Genomic DNA, 23,401 nt, shown 5'->3' on the forward strand with positions numbered 1-23,401 from the left:
AGCTCTGGTGCGTTCTTTAGCCCATCCTTTTAAAACAACAGATTTTCTTTTTTCAAAAAAACCCCCTTAAATCCTGGCTGCAGTTAACAGCTTCCTAATTGCGTGTGACTATTTCTTGACTTCCTGATCCCTGTCTGGTGGTTAGGAATCTAAAGGGTTTCTTAAATCAACAGGAGCAGCTGCCTGCTTGAAGCCAGGCATGGTGTATGTCACCGACTGTGGAAAGGAACTGCGATACGGGGTGGAGAGGAGGTGATTAATGGGGCCAGTGTCATAGCTCAGAGTGTGGTTGCACTACTGTGTACGGGCATACTTACTTCAATCATTTATCTCTGTCCTCTGCCACACACATGCAGAAACATACGTGCACGTTTTATTTTTGCCATTGATGGAGCAGTCATTAGAAATACAGGAATGCACAAGGTGCAGCGGGAGCTGTAGCTGATGATGTGCCTCTAGAGGTGATACCTTCCTTTGTCTTGTTCTTTGGACAAGCATGAGAAAAGCTGACAAAACCCAGTCCTTGGTTTTAAATTTATCCCTCTGCCATTGGCAAACTCTTTCCCATAGAAGAGAAAGAAAGGAAGGGAGGGGAAAAAAAGCCAAGTAAATGGCTCCATTTTGTGGACTGTATTTTCGGTTAGATAAAGAGGAGAAACAAACCGTGGGTTGAATGTGGACGTAGGATTGCAAGCGATGGCGTTGCACAAGCTGAAGGAAGGTGCATTTTTTCTTGGCAAAGACCCGCTTAGTCAAGGTCTGAACACAACTTCTGTCCTTCGGCTATCTAGACTTCCAGCATCAGAGCTTTCCCCTGGTTGGAGCGGGATGCACAAAGCCATTTGATCCCCCAGCATTGCTGCTCCTTTTTTGCGTAAGAGCAGATTGTCCTTACAGGCAATGCCGTACCTTGTCTTCCCCAAACCATCACAGGTGATTCGAGACCAGGTCCCATCAGTTCAAAGCCTTCACTTCCCTTCACTTCCCGTAAGACTTTCTCTTATGTGGATGCTGAGCCTTCAGATGTTCCCCAAAAATTTCACCTTCCTTTTCAGTCTCTGAAGGCTCCCCTGACTCGTGTCTCAGCTACATCACTCCATTAAACACAGAGCCTCAGTACAGAGATACAAAGGCTTGTGATATCTGTGTGGACCAACTGATCTATGTTGCAGAGGTCATTGCAAGTGTAAAATGGCTGCTTGTTCCTCAGACTTTATTCCTACAGTAAAAATCTCTCCCTGCCTTTCACCAGGAATTGAAGCCACTGCATCCTTTGCTGCCGTAGCCAGCAGCGTTTTACCCCTCCGACACCAGCAGACTGCTCCTGTGTCCCTTTGAGACAAATGCACATTCTTGCCAGACATCAAGGCAGCTTCCTTGTGTATTAACAGGAAACTGATGTCTCTGATAGGTCTGGCTTAATGGGACTTATTATTTGCTGAGTGCTGGCAAAGGGCTAAACTGAGTCCAAGGTGCAATGTACTTGCATGCTCTGCAGAGTTCACAAGATACACTGGAGAAGCCAAGCCATGCTGGAAAGCCCAGAGGAAAGAATGACTCAGGGTAATGCAACTGAACCCCTAAGGAGGGACGTGCTGTGAGACGTACGGTGACTTGGCAAAGCAGTTTGAGAAGTCGTTTGGAAAATCAAAGGTCCACCTGGCCCACATGGACCAACAGGCTAGGGCAGGTTGCTGTTGGCAGAAGTGTTAACTCCAGCCATATGGGATTCCCCAGCTCAGGAGATGTGGTGCCCATTTCTGGCTCACCCAGCTGGGTACAGCCTTTGATGGGAATCCAGAGCAAGGCCTAGACTTGTCGTTCTGTGTAATGCATGGTGAGAAATCTCTGCTTCTCGGTCCCCCACACATTAGGAGGGCTGTAGCTGAGGCTGTGATGAAAAAGCTTTAAGGAGAGCCACTGGGATGATGGAAATTAGTTATTTCCGTAAGACTTGCTGAAAGCTTTCAGAGAGGCAGTAAGAATGAAAAGGGTGGGAAGAGACAAAAATTGTTGTGATAAAATCAGGTGGCCAAGAGGGAGGGTAGGAGGTGGGCTGAAAAACAAAGACTAAAGGCAAGTATTGAAAATGACTACAGGAATTTGGTATAGTAGAAAACCAGAGAAAGAATTAACCAAAGTAACAGAGTTCTTGCATCAAGTATTGCAGCACAGTGAGGGATGTTCCTCTTATGGGCTGTGCATGCAATATCATTACCACTGACTCAGATTAGCACTGGTAATCCTGGCAGCTTTACATGCACTTGGGGACTCAGAAATCTGAACCTGGGTTTTGCAGCTTAAGCTGCTTTCCAGTGGTGAGGCACAGAAAATCGCCGGAAGGTGCCTGGGTCCTGTTAGCAGTCATCAAACACTGCCCACCTACAGTGCTTCTTGCTGCAGGGCCCGTAGGCTCCCGAACTCTCATGGTAGACCTTGGACCCTCACCATGTCAAAACAAGTTGCCTGTCCTAATAATCAGAGACTTCTGGCTTGTCTGTCCATTGTAGCTTGGGTCTTGGCTCATTCCTGGGTCTGCTGCCCTGACTAGAATGGTCCGTGGGGTTTCAGCCTTTCTTCTGTGCCTGTGAACATCTCACAAAAACAGGGACCTAAGGAGCCATTCTTATGGAAATCCCTTCCTTGGAAATATCAGGAATGTTCCAGGGCTTTATGTGTTGCAATGCATGGTCTTCTCTGGTGAGATCTAATAGCATCTAAAGCTGCAAGAAACATGAGGGCATTTACATCTTCCCATGGCTGGATTTGCTAACCTTTCCTATTTTTTAACTGTTAGGTTATAAAAAAGGAGCATATATAAGCCAAAGCGTGCAGTCCTTACTCAAGTTCATGGTGACATTGGCTGAGAACAGATGACAGGACTTGTTCTGGTATTAAATAGCCAATGAACTGTGTTGAACAAGCAGAGAATAAAGGTTTTAGTAACTCACCCAAATGTAACACCTAAAACTACATCCTGCTGAAGGAACAGAGAAAAGTCAAAATGAACTTAAGTTTCATTTAGTAAAATATTAGCTTTGCTTAAAAAAAACAAACAAAAAAACGTGTATTGGTTGGTGATTTGTTTTTTCTTTGTAGAGTTCCCAGCAACCTCACAAACTCTCATCCTCTAGGGGTTTTTTTGTATGATAATGATGCTCCGGTGGTTTAAATAAGGCTAGATTAAAACAACCAGTGTTTTGGGGATTACTTGACCACTGTTACCTGAACTACAGTCTCTCTCTCTCTCCATTTCAGGTCCCTAATTTCATCAACACAACACTCCCACCCCATGAGCAGGTGACGGCTCAGGAGATAGACAGCTACTTCAGACAGGAGCTCATCTACAAGAGGAATGAGAGGATGGGGAAGAGAGTCATGGCGCTTTTAAGGGAGAACACAGACAAGAGCTTCTTCTTTGCCTTTGGAGCAGGTACAGCATGAATTTTTCTGTTTTACTCAGTTATCATGGTTGGAAGTAAAGTGGTTTGAATGCGTCAGGATTTTGTCTCTAGTCCTGCGGGAAGATTTCTTAGGGGACTTCCCTTTGAAGCAGAAAGGCTTTTGTTTGTCTAAACCTGCTTCTAATATGCAGTGAGTTGATGTAGGAGGTGTCTCTGGGTCCAGCCGGGCTGTGGACAGGCTGCACTCCTTTGCTTTCCATCCGATTGTAGAAATACGATGCTGTTAACGCTTTTCACGCTGTTGTGTTTGTTCCCTTCCCAGCCCAACCTGTGGGCTGCTTGGGTTATGTTCACACCATGGTTGTGCTTGTGGCCGCAGGTGTAGGAGATGGTTGAAGTGCCTTTGAATTTGCAAGCCCAGGTACTGACGGCAGTGACTGGGGGAATACAAACCTTGCTGTGGCATAGACATGTGCATGGCTCAGGGTGCTGGCCTGGGGTTTCAAAATTTTTGGGGTTGCTGTAGCTAGACTTTCTCAATGGGTGACTTAGCTACTTTGGTGGTGTGTCTGTACAGACTGTCTGGTTTTGGACCTTGCACAAGCACATGAGTTGTATGTGTAGCTAAATAATTTTAAATCATTTTAAATCATTAAGTAAAAATCCAGTGCATCCCTCTGCCTGTTTAAATTCTCTCCATGAAGTCTGCAGAACAAAGATGTCTATAGTACTTCTGTGAGTCTGCAACAGTATGTGCTACTGCCCTTTTTCTCCCTTTTTTAATTTCTTTTCCCTTTCAAATGGAATTCACATTTCTGTGTGATAAGAGTATAAATAATAACTGTTCAGGCCCCAGTTCAGCAGAATCCTGAGCACCAGCTTAAGTGGCTCTTTGAGCTCCCTTGATTTTCAAGGCAGCCTGAGATTGTCATGCCGAGAACCGATCCGCTCCTCCTGCTCCCTCTCCTTGACAATTTCTCATTTTTGACAGAACTTTGCTTCTCATCCCATGGCTCTCGCTATGAACTTTGGCAACAACTCACCTTTCGCTACTCACTTCAGTGGGAATTTTTATTAAAGACTGCAGGGTTTAGCAGAGATAGATGCATTTTGATTTATTTATTTTTTGAGTGTATCCAGACTGAATTTTCCCAAGCTTATTTAATCTCAAGCTTGCCTGATATTTCTGTCCGACGAGTTTTGCTTAACTGTTTTTACAGTAGGAAAATATATCGTGGTGGTTCATAATTGGACAGGGATTCATAAAAAACAGCTTGTCTAGCCCATGGAGCGAGGTTTGTCAGAGATTATTGAATATGATGGTTTTGATGTAGTCTCCAGTTTTGGAAGTCCCTCAACCAGTATATACTGGAGCTGGGAGGGTAAATTGGCATCATTGCACACTTGCCCTGCTCTGTACATGCTTTTCCTGGGCATCAGTTACAGACCATGGCTTGAGACAGGATCTTGGGACTAGATGGGTCATGGATCCAATCCACTGCAGCTATGTGTATGTGCTAATGACAGAAATGAAATTAAGCAAATGGATGCTAATTACTCATTGCTTTCCATAGAAAATTGCATCTAAGTTGTGGGAGGTTTGAGCTTGCGTTCCCTGTCCCCATCGGAGAGCATCTACCTGAAAATCCCAGGCAGCATCACTTGGGAGAGCTGGCTCATGAAGAGCAAGTCTCGTTTTGTCCTTTAATCTCCATTTTTGGTGATGTTGAAAACCGCCTTTGTTGCTGGGTTATTTCTTTTTCCCAGCACTGACTGTAGTAGGACGGAACAGACACATGCAGCAGGATTTACTGAAAACTGGGGCACAGGAGATGCTGAGGAAAGCTTTTTGGTTTGGGTTCTTTGTTCCAGCATCCCTTTGGCCTTTCTCACTGAAGCGGGCTATCCCTGCAGGCCATCCCTACTTAAGTACAATTAATTCCTCCTCTCTTCTCTGGGGTGTTTTTTTCTTTGTGCAGTAAGTACTGAGAAAATTATTAATTTTTCAGTGCCAAAACTTTTATGTGGCCGAAGTGCAAGCAAGTTCATTTTCTCTTATGATTCAAATGCAGTTTTTCTCCTGAGGGTTTTTGTTGGTTTGGTTTTGTTGTTTTTTTTTTTCCATGCACTGACTTATAAGAATGGCTTTTATTGATAGTTTGTATTTTGTGTTCTTATATCTACTTCTTGATTTAAGATCCCAGTGCCATGGATGCAAAGACACCTGCACGGTGTCTCCTGGCTTAGTCAAGCAATTACACTAATTTAGTGTTAGGCACTACTGAACTACCCATCCATGCAGTTGTCTTTGCAAATTACAGTCTGGTTCGGTTCAGCGTATCCTTCTCAATGACTGCAGCAGCAAGGAGTCTATAAAATACAGACTCCTCCAGGAGTATGTACTGTTGTTTGGAGGAAAAAAAACCAAACAACCCACACACAGGGGTCACCGTGACCAAAAGCAGTAGTTTACAGGATGAAAACCATGGCTGGCTTCAGCTGTGAAACACGATGACGATACCCTGGCTGCCTGGTGGTGCAGGAGCTGGAGGCTGCCAGTGTCTGTCAGCAGAAAGTGTGGTCGATGTCATGGGTTTGGACTGGCAGAAATCCCTTCTGGGTCGAAACGTGGTAGAGCGTAAAGCCCTGTCCCCATAACAAAAAATGTATTTTACCATCAGAAAAGCTGTAGCTCATCCAGCGTAAGCTGAATTCTCACCTGGCTGGATGAAAACACGTGGCTGGAGGGAAGTGCAGGTGGAGGGAGATGTGGCAACTCCTCTCACCAGATCTAAATAACCTTCACGTAAGGCAAGATGCCATACCCTGGTCCCACCAGATCTGGCAGGTCAGGTCACATGGAAACATCCTCACTGCTTCCAGATGGAAAGGGATCAAACCCAAGGAAAGGTCCAAGAAATAAAATTTGCATGGAAGTTGGTGCAGAGTGCCACTCAGGTGCAGCAGGAGTCATCCTGGGAAAAGCACTGCTGTTTTTCTGAAGAACGCTTATTTCCCAGTAAAGCTGTGGCTATTGGGCTGATTGGAATATAGCAGGCGGTTAATCTAGTTGCCTGTGCAACTCTGCATGTTTATAGCCTGGTTATTAGCTATTTTATACATAAAATTTCTACCTTCTTCATCCTGCCTTGCTTTTAAATGAAGGCTGATCAAAATCTTTCAGCTGATAGTTTTTTGTAGAAAATTGGGCATTTGGGGAAAACAGAATTTTTCTGTTTACTTCTGAAAAAGCAAGTCCACTTCTTGCAGACATTGATCAAAATCCCAAGTGCTTGGGTGTCATTGTTCTCCTCTGTAAACTGGGGTTCCCAGTTAAACTGTTTTGCTGTGTGCCATTTAGGGCTGAGCTGCAAAGACATCGTGGTGCATTGAGCTGCAAAGACATCGTGGTGCATTGTAGGAGAGGTGGTTCGGAGTCTGGTCTGTAACTGAGCACGGGGCCGTGACACATCGAACAGACAAGTCCTGGGGACAAAGGAGTGGTAAGGGGACAGGCATGTGAATATCCGTGCAAGCTGAGATAAAACACTTTTTACATCCACAAAGTGAAGCGAAGCATTTTTATCCTGTCGAAAGATACTTTTTCTTGTTGTTCCAGTCAGAAGTATTAAAACAAAAAAATTACACAATTCTAAATGGAGCTCTTCAGTTTTCTGCCGTTTTTAAAAATAAAAAGTAGACTTTTCAATAGATTTCCCCCTTCCCCGCCTTCCATAGCATTACTCACAATTTAAATGCATTGGAGCAGTTGTTCAGATTTTTAATTTATTCCTTTATAAAACACATAGAAGTGAAAATAGCCATTTGTTCTTTCTACTTTCATTTCTTTCTCCTCTCCAAGAAAAATACAGGCTTTGGGTAAAATGGGACCCAGCTCTATACCCAGCTCTGTGCACTTCATTCTTCTCCTGCCAGGGTTTACCGTATTCAGAATTAATGTGAAAATCTCACCATACCTATATTCACAGTAACTATACTCTAGTAATGAAACAGCATTTATTGTTTATGCAGTTAAATGATATTTCTCAGGTAACAGGCATGGTAATTTTTCCCTTTGAATGAATAAAGGTAGCTAAATACAGTACTTCCAAGTAAAATTTGGAGGTTTGCTTGGGTTTTGTGTTTTGAAAATCCATCCTGGATTGCTAGAAATTATTGATCCATAATAACAGCAAAGCGCCTTAGACCTGATATATTCAGGCAATTTATAAAGGTCCATTTACAGTCAAGAAAGAGGGACGCAGCCAAGAGCACAAGGGCTGTTAAAAAGAGTTAATATTTTGGCAACTAAGTCTATACACATGAAGTCAATGTTTAAGAAGAAAATCACTCTGGTTTATTTCATTTTTATGGGCAAATAATTTTCAAGTAACACTTATGATAACAGATGGATAAATTTATGTCTGCAGTTAATTTGAACGATAATTTCCTTAGGATGTTTTACTTACTTGCTTTTCTTTCTTTCTTTTATGAGAGCTGTCAGGTTTGTAGCTGAGAGCTGGATTTACTGCTTCAGAAATTCGGATGCTGCTCCATTTCATGATGTTTATTAGCAGCCAAATCAGTAGGCTTTAAGACAGTGTTTTTGGTTATCTAAAATAATAAATATATCGTGGAGAATATTCTTTTAGTGCTGAGAGAGACAGTTGAAATGCGAGTACCATAGCATCTCGCACAGCAAGAGGGGAATCAAACTGTCTCTGGACCACAGTCCTGCAGTGGAGGAAAGCACATGTTTTCCCACCCCACCAGGTCCAGGCAGCCCCCTGCGTCTGAGAGGTCGGAGAAGACCCGGGCTGTTGTCCACGGGGTGGTGGAAGCCAGAGCGGGCTGGTGACCGCAGCTCCTAATGAAGTCAGTGCGTATTAACGGGGATCGGTGCGTGTGAAAGTCAAACCTCTTTTGCTCAGCTGTAGGCTTAGGTGGCTGAGATTAGGTACCTACTTGTTGATGGATTAGGTTCAAATTTCTGAGATGTTCTGCAAGAAAAAAAGATACAGGCTCTGTTGTAGATGTCCGTGTGCTCCTGTGAAAGCAGAGGAATTCGTCCCAGAGCAGGAACAGCAGAAGTAGATTTTGATCGTTTCTATGCTCAGAACAGGTGAATTCCCTCCCCATCCTGCAGAGTTTTCTCAGCCAGCGTTGGGCAGGCAGCGTCATTAGTAATGATTCTGATCATCATAAATTAGACTGTTAACAATAATCATAGAATCATAGAATAGCTGGGGTTGGAAAGGACCTTTAAGGTCATCTAGTCCAGTCTCCTAAACAATAATGTTACATATTGTTTCCAAAGTCTTTTGTAAATGTTATCTGGTGGTTCTTCATAATGGGACTCAGAAGTGGGTTGCTGTGTTTTCACTAGCAAAAGAGAGAATTGTGCAATTTTTCTGTAGGATGGGGTTGGTGTGAGAGCAGAGCGAGAATATAAAATCTCCTTTTCCTAGTCCTCAGCTCCAGCTCTTTCCCTTTTGTCGTCTCTACAGAGGATTCCCAAGGGGAATTTCAGCACACATCATTTTAGATACTAGAGATACCAAAGATAGGAAGAGGCTCACCCTTCACCTTCTGGAGTGAGTGACAGATATCTCCAAGATGACTCAGGTCTTGCGTGGTCTGGATCACCACTGAGATGTGCTTATTTTTCTCCATAAACTAAAGAGTACTGGGAGAGGTACCCAGATAATGCATCTGTCTTGAACATGCTTCATCCATGGCTAAAAAGGTGACCACAACTGAGATGGAACATGATGGCTGTTGAATTTGGGTAGGGGGGGAAGATAGAGGGAGGTGGAGGTGGGATTTTTTTGTTACTGGCAACCATATTTCTACTCAGTAGTTTGGGAAAGGAAAGGAAGTGATGGATACTATATGCAGCTTAAATGCAAGTAATTAAAATCCAGAGAGCCTTTGTGAAAGCCATTAGCACCTGCCACCAGATCTGGCACTCAGGTTCACATATGTTACTTGAAAGTGTTTTTTGAAAAGGGAAATGCCTTGAGGCTGCCGTCCAACTGCACACTGAGGACTTGGGATTTACAGATGTTGAATATGCAAATAGCTGTTTTGCAGTCCCAACTGATGCAATCTTGCGTGCAAATCGGGCACAAAGTTACACCCACTGTTGTGTTGCTGAGAACCAATTCAGCCTGGCATCGGAAGTCCAGTCCTCCGTCTCCCAGAATTGTGTAGCTCTTTCCCATTTCCAGTCTTTGTCTTGGATCCTCTGTAGAACATAAAAGAAAAAAAGGAGGAGAAAAAAGAAAACACTTGCAGGCTGGAATATAAAGAGACTTTATCCCCTGGGTCAGGCGTCCTGGTCCAACACTGATTAGTGGTGCTACTGACATCACTAGCGCAGTTCATCAACGGGTCGTCTCAGCGGAGCAAGAAGTTGGCGACCAGGAGATTGAACTTGGCGAGCCTACAAAAGAGAAGAAAAGGGTGAATTAACAGTTTGCAGATGCTAGAATTCCCTCTGCTTGTGTTTATTTGGGCATCCAGATGCTTATAGTGAGGTCGGGCTGGTTTTGTGTATGGACTTCTTTTACTATTAGTTTTTAAGGCAAAGTATCACTTTGCTTTTAAAAATATACTTGCATGCTAATTTTGACCAAAGCCATGTAATTTATTCATTTAAAAGTCTGCATTAAACAGGCAATGCCTGATCCTCTTTTCAGACTCTCTGTTGTAAATCGGGAGATACTCCACTGGGGAAAAGCTTGTTCCAAGTGCAAATCCAGCCTGTAGCCTTTTAAAATAAAAATAAAATTTTAAAAAATCAGAGTGACTTTTTATGTACATTGATCTTATATCAGATGGAGGTTTGGAAGCCTCTGAATATTTGCTTTTCACCTGAAGTTTAAATAGGCAAAGAGAGAGCACCCGAGTTAGGGAGGCCAAAATAAATGTGCCTGCACTACCCTATTGTGAAAAGGGAACTACCATTCTGAAGGCCAATCCCTGTAATTCTGATTTAAGAAAAAACTCCTGATGTATAATAAGATATTAATCTTGTTATATTAATCTCATAGCAAGTGAAAGAACAGATTCATGTAACTGGGCTTGCACTTTGCTGCTTCTCCTGGACCCTTTGGTCCAGTGGAGAATTCACTGTGCTCAGCAGGAAGTCCTGCCTGGCCACTTCTCACCGTTGCTTTCACCGCTGCTCCACTGAAGTAGGGTACAGCCCCAAATCCAGGCCTTTATGTTTGCTTGCTGCAGGTATTCAAGTAAATGTTAAAAGCAAGTAAAATGGGCCTTGCAAACCGCAGTGTATACGTTTACCATCTCTGGTGTAATTCTTCCCGTGATGAATGGGGAAAGTTGCCTGTACGCAGTAGGATTTTTGGTTTAAAGAAATGCATACATTAATGTCAGCTCCTCTGGGTCCCTGACATTTTCATATCCTATTTATTATTATACCTGTGCCAAGTTCTACTGTATAAGTCTAATTCTGCCTGCCTGTTCTCAAAGAAAAGAAAGCTATATTGGCCCCTCCTGTCCTATAATATAGAGATTTTGGCTATGCCCTTGCTGTGTTTCTCTTCAACATTTGAGATGTAAAAATGTAGACATAATTCAGGAAATTTTCTCTTTTCAGAACTGCAAAGAATCATGAGAGATTTACACACCCAGGCTTAAGCACTCTGCTGAACAGGAATGGGCTTAAACATGGGATGAAATACTCTTTCACCCCCACACACATGCAAGAACTTGCTGTGGATTCACAGGCCACCCTGCAAGCTCTCAGAAGACCAGGCAGAGGTCCCATATAGCTATAGGTTTCATAACAGGGATGTTGAAATCAATATATGGATGCCAGACAATTCATCACTTTCCACCCCAAAACTGTCTCATCAGGAAATCCCCAACCAGCTTTAACAGTGCAATTCGGAAGATTTTAAAAGGGCAATGTGGAGAACCCAAAGACTGGCAGTGTTCCTCTAACACTGGGGTTTCTGTGGGATGCTCATGTGAAAAGGCAAACAGGGTACAGATTGCAAAGGATCCAAGGATCTTACCTCAGCTGGGATACCTTTGTGTGCTACCTGCGGTGATGAAGCTGTCTCCACACCCGAGTGTACTTCCAGTTGCCCTGCTGCGTGTTGCTGTCCCAGAGCAGAAGGAAATTCGGCTACTCAGTTTCCTTAAATTCAGAGTCTGGTACGCTAGCACAAATCCTTCAGTAGTGTTTCACGTTAATGCAAGTTGATGGGGCTGACATGGGTTCATGTTCCTTTCTGCTGCCCCTCCTGCCTGGGTGCTTACCTCCAGTGGAGGAGCAGAGTTGTCCCAAGGCATCCTCGACCACCATAGCTGTATCCCCTGCAGCTCCCCTGCCAGAGCCTCAGGCTATCGGAGCAGGAGCTGGGAAGGGAATTTAGTAGAGCAAGGAACCAGTTTGTACTGGTTGTGTTGTTGGTATCCTACAGGTTCAAGCCATTTCTGACCAGTTTTAGGGCCAAGTTGCAGGAGGACAGCGTATGGAGAAGAACCGGTGATCTCCTTGATGGACTGGAGAGACAGGGCATGACTGCTGGCTAGAGTTAGTTGTTTTGCAAAAGTAGATGTGAAACTGAAAGCCTTAAAAAGCCTGGCTGTAAATTATGTGGATTTCTTGAGGATTTTTACTGGTATGGAAACTGGGACTGGAAATCTCATTAAACTGGGCGTTCTTGTGAGAGTTCCAGGTTTTCTTGGTCACGGTTATGCCAGGAATACCGTCAGAGCAAACTCACTGAGAAAGGATTTATGGATTTGGGATCAGATCCTATTCTCACTGAATTAATGATAGTTCTGCAACTGACATCAAGGTGACTGGCGTGTGCACCTGGATGAGACAACATTTATTTGTCATTCCAGTTCTTTAATCTAGGCTGCTACTTTCACATTACTGGAAAACACCAATACACTCTTTATAAGCCGACTAAATCCCAGTTCCATTGTTATTTTCTCTAGTAGATCAGAACAGACCTGTCAAGGAAAAGAAAATGTGTGCGCAATATACCTCTGTCCAAAAAAAATATTTAAATATCAGAAATGTAAAGTGAAGATAGAATTACTTAGAGAGGCAGAAGGGAAATAATTAGAGCTCCAGCCAGCAAGAAGAAATGTCATAAACTTTAGTTATTCACCTCTTGTAGACATTCAAAACAAACTCTGCCACTGTTCAGCCATTTTATAGAGGCCTGTAGAAAGCAGCAGAGGTCTGTTGGACAAAATTGCTCTGGTGGCAACTAAAACTGGGCTCAAACCCAAGTCCAATAGCTAAGCTGCCATTTGAAATTGGAAAAAGTTCGGGTTCATGCCTGAATCTCGGTTCCCTTTCTGCTCTGTGCGATAGACCTAATGAAACCCTGAGTCTGGACTTGACTGATGGGGAGTGAGAAGCAACTCCAATCCATGGAAAGTGTTGCTGTTTCAAATTGGTTTTTAAAAAGATTAGTAACAAAATTTCAAAATATGGGAATTCTTAGGAAAATTGGAGAGCACTGGTGCACTGGTACTGGGGTGCCGCTTTTCGTAGAAGGTCCAGAGCTGTGGCTGCTGGAAGCCCACAGGTGACTGGCTTGGAGGTAGCTCCAGAGGTCTAGCTCTTGGTAGGCCAGTTTTCTAAAGAGTTGTGAACTGAAAAATGGCAAAATAAGATTTCAGAACTACCAGGCTTTGCTCCTATCAACTTCCAGGCAAGCAGTGGGAAAGAGGAGGCAGGTGAATAAGCAAAAAGCCAGATGAATCAGTCTTGGAACTTATTGTGTTTTTTTCAAGAGGTATTCAATGAGACCTACCAAATGCTTTGATTTCGATAAACTGTTATTCATCAACTGAAAATTATTCTGCCAGAGAACTTCCAAACACCTTTTTAATCTAAACACAACATTTTGGTGCAGTTCAGCTTTGGTTCTATCCCTGGCAGAAAAGAGAAATCTCCATCATTTTCTGGGAGTAATATTGCAGGACTGAAACCTATGTGACTTGTATCTAAAATAAATAACTTGAGTTTCTTTAGTATTTTTCTGTACTTTATTATGGGAAATACCTTAAATACTGAGGTTTGCAAACTTTTAAAAATTGTATTTATACACTGAAGGTAACTGGAGAGAAAAATCAAATGCCACCACTGGGTTAACTCAGTATGAAATTCGGCACCAGTTTTCAGTATTTACACAGAATTCACATTCACTTTGCGTTTTTCCTTGAGGTGTTTGAGGTACAGTGAAACTGCTGTGAGGTTCTTATCACTTAGCGATCTGGTCTGGTTCCAGTTTAAAATTTTGCAGTACCTCTCACTGGGAGGATTGGTTTAAAAGGAACAGAAGTCTGCCAAAGAAATAAAGACTTCATTATTGACATCAATGCTATTTTTAATCTGGTTTCCTAAGGAAATGAGGCTTAAGCAATCACGGTGTTTGTGAGTATGTGTGTGTGTATATAGGTGTGTGTGAATATGTCTTTCCCCCTCGTAAATTTTTCATCTGTTGGCTGATTATAACCAAACTTGACAGATGGCTAGAGTCTCCAAGACAATAAGTTCTTGCATGCTTCATGAAAATAAGCGATTGGATAGAAGAAAAAGAAATTCATAGTGCTCATCCACTGAAAGAGCACAGCATGAGCTCAGCTTTTATTAGATCTCAGAAAATCCCTATGGGAGAGGGAGGTGAGACACATCTCTGTAGGCAACTGCACTTTATTGGTTCCTCTGCATGCGGGAGGATGTGGTGTGTAGTCCATATATCAGTCATAGCATGGTTTGAACAGAACAATGATGTTTAGAGTAAAAGTTATTATCTAGAGTATCTCAGGAGCCACATGTTACCTCTGGGCTGCCCTCTAATGAGGTGTTCATTCTAAAGGCCACAGCAATATCAAGGAACAGGTTTGTAAATGTGAGCGAGGCATGGCTCCAGGACTCTCTATAAACCTAATGAGTCATGGGAACTCAAACTGTGCAGCCTCACTACTGCTAATTGGCCAAGTGTGCCATCAACCATGCCCAAAAATGCTCTTAAGTAGCCAAGGGGTGAAGAGAGCATCAGAAACTCTTATGAGTCCAGGAGGCAGCCTGGGGCGGCATTCCTGTGTGCAGAGTTCAGGAACAGTTTCTCCAGAACGAAGGTCATTCCCTTGAGAGCCAAAACAGCTCACTGGCAATGGGGAACAAAATTAAGAAACAAAGAAAAGAGTAAAGCACAACCTGGAGGAAAGCAGTTTTGCAACATTAGCTTATCAGACAAGGGAATGGTTGTCACTTTGCAGTTGGAGAAGATGCTCAGAAAGCATTGTGATGAGGACAGTACTTGAAACCCTTCCAGAGAAAAATACAGATGAGGATCAGAAAAGCCAAGCCAGAGTTCGTTCTTAATTCTATTTTTTTTTTTTCCTTGAGGTTGAAAATTATATATCTAGTATCTTGGTAACAGTGATAACTGTTGGGGTGGGCCTCTTCCTCTTGAACTCTAGGTGTCTGAAAGTTCAGTGCATCATCTGTGTAAGATCATCAGGTTCCTTTCAAACCCCCAAAGGACAAATCCTCCCTCTTATCTCAGATGTGTATTTTAAGATGGAAGGAATTGCCCTCTGGAGACATCTTTCCACTGACTACAGAGGAAACCTAGAAGACTGGCCTCCAACAGATGCCTGACTTTCAGATGAGTGGGATTAATTGAACCCTGAGAGCAGGAGTCAAGAATTCAGGGTGTTTTGTCCTTACCTCTACCTGACCTTGAGCAAGCTGCTTGGTGTACTAAGAGCTCCCTGAGCAATGTTTTGCATTGCTGCCAATGGAAGAGCCTTATTAGTCCTGAGGAAAAATTGCAAGCAGAAGACTGACAGGCGAGTGCTTTCCATCATGCCTTGGGGAGTACCTAGGCATGGACTTTAAGGGAAAAGAAAGCCTTCTGCCACCAGCTCTGGAAAACTCATGCGGGGACAGGTTTCATTGTTGTGGGAGAGGGAGAGCTGTAACCCCCCTGCCCCGTAGCAGTGCGCAACTTCTGCATCCTATCGTGTGATAAGGTTGAAGCGCAAGGTTGGCCAACCATTTTGTTCACCGGTCAGATCCCCCTATGAGCCCCAGCGCTCGGGCCAAACTGTCCGTCTTTGTGCTTGCACAGAAGAGATGGATTCAGACATGCAGAAGTGTAAAGCATTTCCATCTTTCCTCACCTCTTGGCTGTAGGGAGAGAAAGCCACTTTGGTGCGAGCGCAGTCGTTCACAAGCCTGACCTGCCTGGAGCTGTGCAAAGGGAACAGAACCGCTGATGAGAGAGCAGGCTCTTGTTTCTGTTCATCAAGGATGGTTATCCCTTTTGCAAGGGAAGAAGCAAGCAGTCAAAACCAAAAAAATGTTTTGACATACCATGTGTCTCATTTTTCACTGTTCTCTTAAAGCAGCAACCAGGCCAAACGTGTAAGTGCTGTCAATGAGGAGTGATTCAGATCTGGAGACCCTTTGAAACAGCTTTCTGACATAACTTGTCTTTTTGCATGCAAGACTTGGGGAAAAATAGGAAGGTGTGTGGGTGGGTTTTTTGTTTTGTTTTTTTAGTATTATGGAGAGACTCACCAGACAGTCTTCCTTGTGGGGCCACTCACCGACTCTGTAGTATTTATTCAGCATCTGTCTGAAACACCAGCATCTTAGAAGTTGTCTTCCTGAATTTACATTCCCAGTTCAATCATCTCCCACACAATAAAAGCTCCAGTGTTGGCTTGCCTTTAACTTCTGCGCTGCGCAGCGCTCCCGTCAAAAGGGAGCCCTTCCTCCTAGCGTTTTTGTTTTTCTTAATACCTGTCAATCACCCCCCTTGCCTTTGCCCAAAGTTTGTTGTCTTTGCAGTTGGTCACAGCATGAGCTACCAAAAACCTCGCTGAGCTTGACGGGGTATTCTGTTAGCCTAACCCTAACACACGATCTTCCACCTCCCCGGCACACAAAGGGCCTTTTCACCGGCCCACCACAGCTCAAGGATTTCATTTCATGTGTTACAATTAATCTGTATTTATTGCCACTTATCTTAAATGGCTAACAATATCAAGAGTTTAAAAAGTGCTTTTAATGTCAAACTGGGTCAATTAAAACTCTACTTAAAATATTTGCAAAACTTCTAGCCTGAAACTTGCCCCCTCAGTCTGCTGTTAACCAAAATGTTTTAAATAAATACACGCAGCTTGAGGAGACTGACATTTGGTAAAATTCCCCTTGATATTTTAGTAGAATCCAGGATTAATTTCCTTACTCCTACATTCACTTGCTTTTTTTATAAAAGGAGAAAAATTAATAATATTTAGGTGGTTATAAATATTTGAAAGATTGTTTCAATCAATTAAAAAAAACCCAGGACATAGCCTCAAAACTTCTAGGGCCAGAAGAGACCATTAGGTTGATCAATCTGATCTCCTGGAATTTCATCCTGTTCTTCTGTGGACCCTAATAGTGTGTGTTTAACTCTGAGCTTCAAACCATGGGCCACAAGTAACAATTTTATTTCTTTTAAACTCCTTTAGTATTGTCTGTGAGCACAGGAAATAAAGTACTAGAACATAAAATATTAAAAAGTTAAATGATGAAAGAGCAGCTTTTACTAGTGTATGTTGGGTTTTGCTGAAGGTTGAAGATGGCTGGAGGAATACACTTTTTCCCCTTCCAGAAAAGCCCACAGTTTTGCCTCGAACTTTTTTTTTAAAGCTCAGTTTGCAAGATGGCCTTAATAAATTATGTGAAATAAGTGATGGTGTACTGCCCATGAGAACACTGAACTCTTCTGTAGTTCAGCCAAGGTTGCACCGTGTTAGGATAGTGACACGCATGACAAGGAGACGTCCCAGGAGGGACCCCCAGGCAGGGCTTAGTTGTGTTGGATGCAGTAGATGCACAGAGTAAGCGAGATCCCAGGCTGGGGGAACTACCTACCTACAGGTCTGTCCACATGGAGCTATTTGGACTTTAAGCTCTGATCCTCAAACACGTACACGTTCCATGAGCAGTGACATTAATGAAGCTTGGTTTCCTATGGTTTTAGGTCATTTGCTTGGATTCCCAGCAGTCTAATAAGGTTTGAACTGTAGCCGAGGCATTTCTGTTAATTAGGGCATTCGTATTATCTTTATGGGTCTCTGATGTCCCTAATAAGGCTCACCCTGCAACTTTTCTTTCTACAGGAGAGATCAGTGAGTCTCTATCCAGCCATCTGTTTTCATAAAATATATAGGAAAGGACTGTCTTGGAGACAGCTACCCTTCTGTCTAATAGATTTCAAATTTGCCCATGGGTTCAGAATGTTTCAGGGGAGATCATAAAAACAAAAGCATACGCACAAAGGGACAGCAGGATCCTGTAAGCCTCATGTTCTTTGGAAACAAGGTTAAAATGAAGTTGTCATATTTATGCAGTGTAAATATTGCACAACTTGAGGTCACCAAATGGTTTTGATCATTTCTTTAGTCATTTCTTCTTGCAGAATATTTAATTAAACAAATCTGGCTTTCTCAAATGATCTGTAAGTCCATTTTTATGGTTAGGGATGGAAACACATCTTGAAGAATTGCTTTTGTGTAAGAAATAACATGAAAAAATATTTTTTTGCTGCTTGCCATCCATAAAAAGAGTGTGATTATGTCAATTTGGAGGAAAGCAATTGTTTTTCAGTATCAGTGTTGTAATGAATGCAATGACGTGCATTCATTGGAACTTGTGGACGTGCTTTTATTGCTCATTAGTTGCTGTCCTATTTGTTATTCTTTTTGGTTTTGTTTTTTTAATCTTAGACAGCGTATCAAGAACCAAGTGATGCCGATGACTTATTGCATCCCAAGAATGGCAAATAGCACAAAGCTGACAGCTTGCAAACAAGTCACAGGCTGAAATCTGTTCAGATAAACTTTTTTTTTTTTTTAAATGCTTGCGAGCAGGAATACCGTGAGTTTCCCATTACTGCGTTTCATCCCCAGATTACTGAGTCCTGTCAGCCTGGTTTCAGACATGTGTAGCATGGAGCCTTACGTGGCCCTGATTGATTTATATTCTCCTCTTTTGATCTGACAAAAATGTGTCTCTTGAAAAGGTCAGGTTTGGTATCTTTTTGAAGACCATTGCCTTTGGCAATGTTAACCAAGGCCCCAACAGGCTCTTATCCTGGACAAGGAATACTGCTGTAGGCTGACTTTGTTCAAATCTTTCAGTTCCTCAAAGAGCCATTTAGCGACTGCACGTTAATATTCAGAGCTTTCTTGTGTGGAGGTACCAAAGTGCTCTGGACAGCTTCACAGGAGACCAGTGATGACAAGCTGAGAAGTGCAACAACAGGGAGGTGAAAACTCTGAAATTTGGTGGCGGTGTGTAGTAAGGGAGGAAACTAGTTGCGATTTCCCATCAGATGGACTAGCCTAGCTCTAAGCAGCTCTGCTAGGAACACTTGAACCCATAGGTTAATTTCCCTTGAATTTGATGGAAGGTGGAAGTTCATGTGGTTATGCTCCTATTTGGAAAGAGGTGTTTTTAGCAAGAGGAGGAAGTTTCTGTTAATGTTCCCGTTCAGGAAAAGGCTGTGATGTAAACTCACTCACTCCTTACTAGGTATCAGAAAAGGAGCTCATTCTCCAAGCATGGATCTGTAGGAAAACACACTTTACTGGTTCCACTGATCAGGAAAAAAAATGTCTTTTAATGCTATTTTTTTACTAAACTTAAATGTTCAGGATTCTGCAGGCTCTCAGCTCCTCATCTGCTTCCATTGGATCCAGAGAATGAAATAAGGAGGCTTTGCCAAAATTTGGCTGAAACGAAGGAGATACTTGATTGAGTCTCACCAAGGGGCTGGCAAAGAGGAGGCTGGGTACCAGTCCAGTATGGCACGGGCACCAGTCTAGTATTAACAAAATACAAACACAATTGTGTTGAAAATCTCTTCCTGCTGGGTAAGAAAGGGAAATGAATACAGGAAAATAAAACTTGAGTCTTAAAAGGGAAGGGGCTTTGAAGTGCAGTCTAGTTACAGCCTTGGATCACTGTAACTGTGGGAAAATGTGATGAGACAGTGTACCCAAGCACATTTGCTCTTTTTTTTTTTTTTTTTGGTTAATTCTGCACTGTTGTGCATAAGCAGGCAATGATGGATTGTCCCAGAGTTCTGTGCATAGTATTGAAGAGAGCTGGATTTAATTGTCCTGCATTTATTGTACAAAAGGAATGAATTATGAGCCACTTTACAGCATCTCCAGTGAAAGTGATTATCAGCACTGCTCCTCGCCAGAGATATAACTCTGTCAAGCAGACTCCCTCCTCTCTTGGGTTCCTCAGAAAAAGCTCATGAATTTGCTGTCTCCTGCCAGTGAAAGCTCAGGGTGAAACACAAAACCAAAAGCTGCCAATAGCTATATATTCAGTTCAGATGTTGTAGGAATTTCTTATTCCTTTTTTTTTTTTCTCTTTCCCCTGAGTGGAAGATCAGTCAGGATTTTTGGAGCATGCAACCGAAATAGTGCAGCAGAATGTTTTCCCAGTTGATTGCTCTTTTGATTTTGTAGGTGAACCACATGGTTGAGAAGACTTGGCTGTTGGCTTTAATTAGCTTTGACCAAGGCTCATGCACACTTACAATACAATTGGTCGTGATGCTATGGAAAGGCATCCTTCACCTCCACACACCCAACCGTATCTCATAGCAGTTTTCACACTGCTCCTCCCTGCAACGTGCAGATAACCCCAGAAACAGATTTAAGCTTAGGCGGATGTATAAAAGGAATGTTAGGAGCTCTGCCTCTGAGACTGTACAATAACTCTTCTGTAGAAGAGCAGGGAGTTTTGCTCTTTTCATTTTCTATCGACTACTGTGGCGTAATAAAGGACAGTGGGATGAATTGCAGGGACTGTAACATTGCCTGCCAGAAAGATATTTTTGGGGGGAATGCTCCCCAAGGTTGCAGAACAGCAGCTGCAAGGGGAAATTCTGTGTCAGGGTTTGTTTAGATCTGCAGAAGTATTTTCAGTACTTTCAAGAGAGCTGGCTTGCACTGTGTGCTTTGGGGAGCTATGGCTCCTGTCCCCTCTGCTAGTAGGTTTCTTGTGCTGCCTTGCAAACAAACGTGAGATTCCTGTGTGCTCACAGATACTTTTATGCCTGGGATAGCCCAGATAAACAAGTGAAACAGCACATAGATAGAGATAACAATGTGTACACAACTGTGCGAACTCTTATAAACGGGTGCCTTTCTGCACCCCTCCACATGAACAGATTTCACATGGATTTATCGACAGGTCTACAATTGCCAGAAAGTCTGTTCTTGAAAAGAAGAAGAAAAAGGAGGGGGAAAAAAAAAAAAAACAACAAAAATTGTAAAAAGCCCCGGACTCTAATGGCACTACCAGGTAGCATGTGCAATTCATTTAACTATGAGTCTACAAATGTGTTAGCTCATAGCTGTGGTAACACTCATGGCAGCAGTCCCCAGGCTGAAAACTGTCCTGCTAATTAATAACAGCTAAGAACAGAGGTTATGTGGAGTGTCATAGCGACAGGTCATGAATTAGGAGAGAAGCATTTGTGGTCACTTCTTCCGTATGCAGAGAATTATTTTTGAAACAATTCCCTATGTAACCATGCTCATGCATTTTGGAAAATCAGCTGTTTAATGCACAAACCAGTGATGAGTCTTTCACTTCTTCCACTCTGTCATTCAATTGATTTATTTGCAGTCCTTTGACTGTAAGTCAGAGGAGTATCAGCTGCAACAAAGAGAAAATTTAGGAAAAAGGACTTGGAAATTCACCTTATGTTTTGTGGACTGAAAAGGTTGCCTGAACATTGAACAGAGTGTCTGGGGAAAGTTGTGGAATTAAATGGCTGGATGAAACTTCCATGGGACTGGGAGTCGTGGGTGGCCACTTGCCTGTTATCCAGAAATGGGCCAGAGTGTCCTGCAAAGAGCTGGATGACAACCTTGTGACAGAATAGTCCTTCACTCAGAATGCCCATTCATGGTGGCTTTTTGTAGGAATATAAGGTTTTTCAGGCGGGGGAAAAACCCACAACACAGTAGCATCAATATTTTATGCAGTGAGACTTTTCACTTTTTCCTTTGTAAATAGCTGTTTGCTAGATTCATTTGGGATGTGGGAAACAGAAGTTCACGTCCATTCCTGATTTTTGAGTTAATGCAAGGAACTGAGTGTTTGATTTGCTTTTGGAGTAATTACTGCAGGAGGAGGACAGTGATGGACGGAGCATCCCCAAGAAGAGCTGTTCCAGAAGCGTTATCGCATAGCAGCTTATTGCACGCTACCTGTCATGGTCAATTTAATTGGATGGCATTGCTTTTCTTAGGATTCAGTACATGCAGATCCAAGGGCTAGATTTTCAAGTACCCAAAATCTTAAGACAATTTGGCTCTTTAGTCAAATAGAAGTGCTCAGTAACCAGAGCCTCTGCTGAGGGCTGGATTTTCAAAAGGCCTAAGCCTTTAGACAGCAGTTTTGAAAACCTGGCTGAATTTCAGTGCAAGCCTGGCTTTAGAAACCTTTTATATCTTCATTGAGCACAAAGGGACAGACTGTCTTGTAAGTTCATGCCTTCATTAGGAGGAACCGAATCCCATTGATTTCAGCGTGCATTATGGCTGGATCAGACCTCTTCAGCATGTGACCTGTTAGCACCATACTTAAAAGCACTGCCATGGCAACAAGGACAGCAACCCCAATGGCAGAGGAATGGGAAATGGCGCGAGGTGAAGAAGGGACATCCTCTTCTCAGTGACAGACATTTCCCCATAATGGAAAAGGGGGAAAAAAGCTTGATAAGTCAAGTGGCTTGATTCGTAAGTGAACTTACTCTAAAGTAAACACAATGCCATATGTGTCTCATTTGCCAGTGAGATCATCTGTTTCTTTGTTAGGGAAGAAAATGTGTTTCCCTTCCAAGACCAGGGCCACTCAGGCAATTTACATGGACAAATAAAGATGAGGTTTAGCAGCACTAAATAAATAAAATACAATTCTAAGTGGCCACCAAAGAACAGAGCTGCTCAAATGGAATAGTACTGGGCTGTGAGCCAGGTGGCTGCTGTTTGCCATGCCTGCTTATGATTCCCCATCCAAGCACTGCTCAGATGCTTCTTGCTGAAGTCAGGTTTACGGCTGTAGCAAAACATATACTGGGAGATAAACAAGCTATGCTACAGATGAACAGCAGGGCAGAGAACATAAAGTAAATCTGTGCCTTAGCCATGGCCTTACAGAAAGTAGTTGGGCTCTTGCCAGAGCAGCGTGGATGTAGGCTGAATAGGGCAATGAATATTCATCTCTTGGTAAAAGAGGTGGACAGCTTGTTTCTGATGTCTTCTATGAGCTGCATCCTATAGTTGTTCAAATGTATTAAATGGAGTAATTCCTAATTTTCTCCTCTTTGACACTGGGATCTAGCCACCCTTTATTTCAGTGCTTCTAGCCATGGGCAGGTGCATAAAATACCTCACACATGGGGAAAAATCAAAGCACTCCACCCCAGAGCTGCGTTTCATTGTGGATTCAGCTAACATGTAAAGGCTCTAAGTGCTGTTGGTTCATTACTACTTCCTCATCGCGTTAAGAACTGCTGTGAGTAAATAGCAGCTGGGTAAGACTCTTCCTCCTTCCATCTCCAAGTCAAACTGCACATCTTCCAGTCTGGCACAGAACTGGTCACTGCGAGTGGGGCACCATGACATCCCAGGTGTTTTTACTACAGCTCAGTTTTGGGAGTGAGACTGATGCACCTGAACAAATCTCAACCTTATGTAAAACTGTTACCAGTCAGAATGCCTTGTACCACTCATGAACAAATCACTCCCATGCTCTGCTCATTATGTAGCTTCCCCATGTAATTCCAGGGTCAAGGTCTGAGATGGAGTCACATCCAGGGCATTAGTCCGAGCAAACAGAGACTGTCTCTCTGTTCTGTAGTCATATGACTTTTGGCAATAGCTATGAGTTAGCTCTG

At 42.9% G+C, this 23,401-nt stretch overlaps 1 protein-coding gene across 1 annotated transcript in view; it reads left to right on the plus strand.

Annotated features, from left to right (window-relative positions):
* The window catches only part of TRABD2B (TraB domain containing 2B), a 296,180-nt gene that overhangs the window by 177,174 nt on the left and 95,605 nt on the right, over positions 1-23,401 (plus strand). The window contains exon 4 of the mRNA XM_072867434.1: positions 3,259-3,433. Coding sequence (XP_072723535.1) covers positions 3,259-3,433 — 175 coding nt within the window. The remainder of the gene's footprint in view (positions 1-3,258; positions 3,434-23,401) is intronic.

This window comes from Ciconia boyciana, chromosome 7, assembly GCF_034638445.1.
Source record: "Ciconia boyciana chromosome 7, ASM3463844v1, whole genome shotgun sequence".
NCBI lineage: Eukaryota > Metazoa > Chordata > Aves > Ciconiiformes > Ciconiidae > Ciconia > Ciconia boyciana.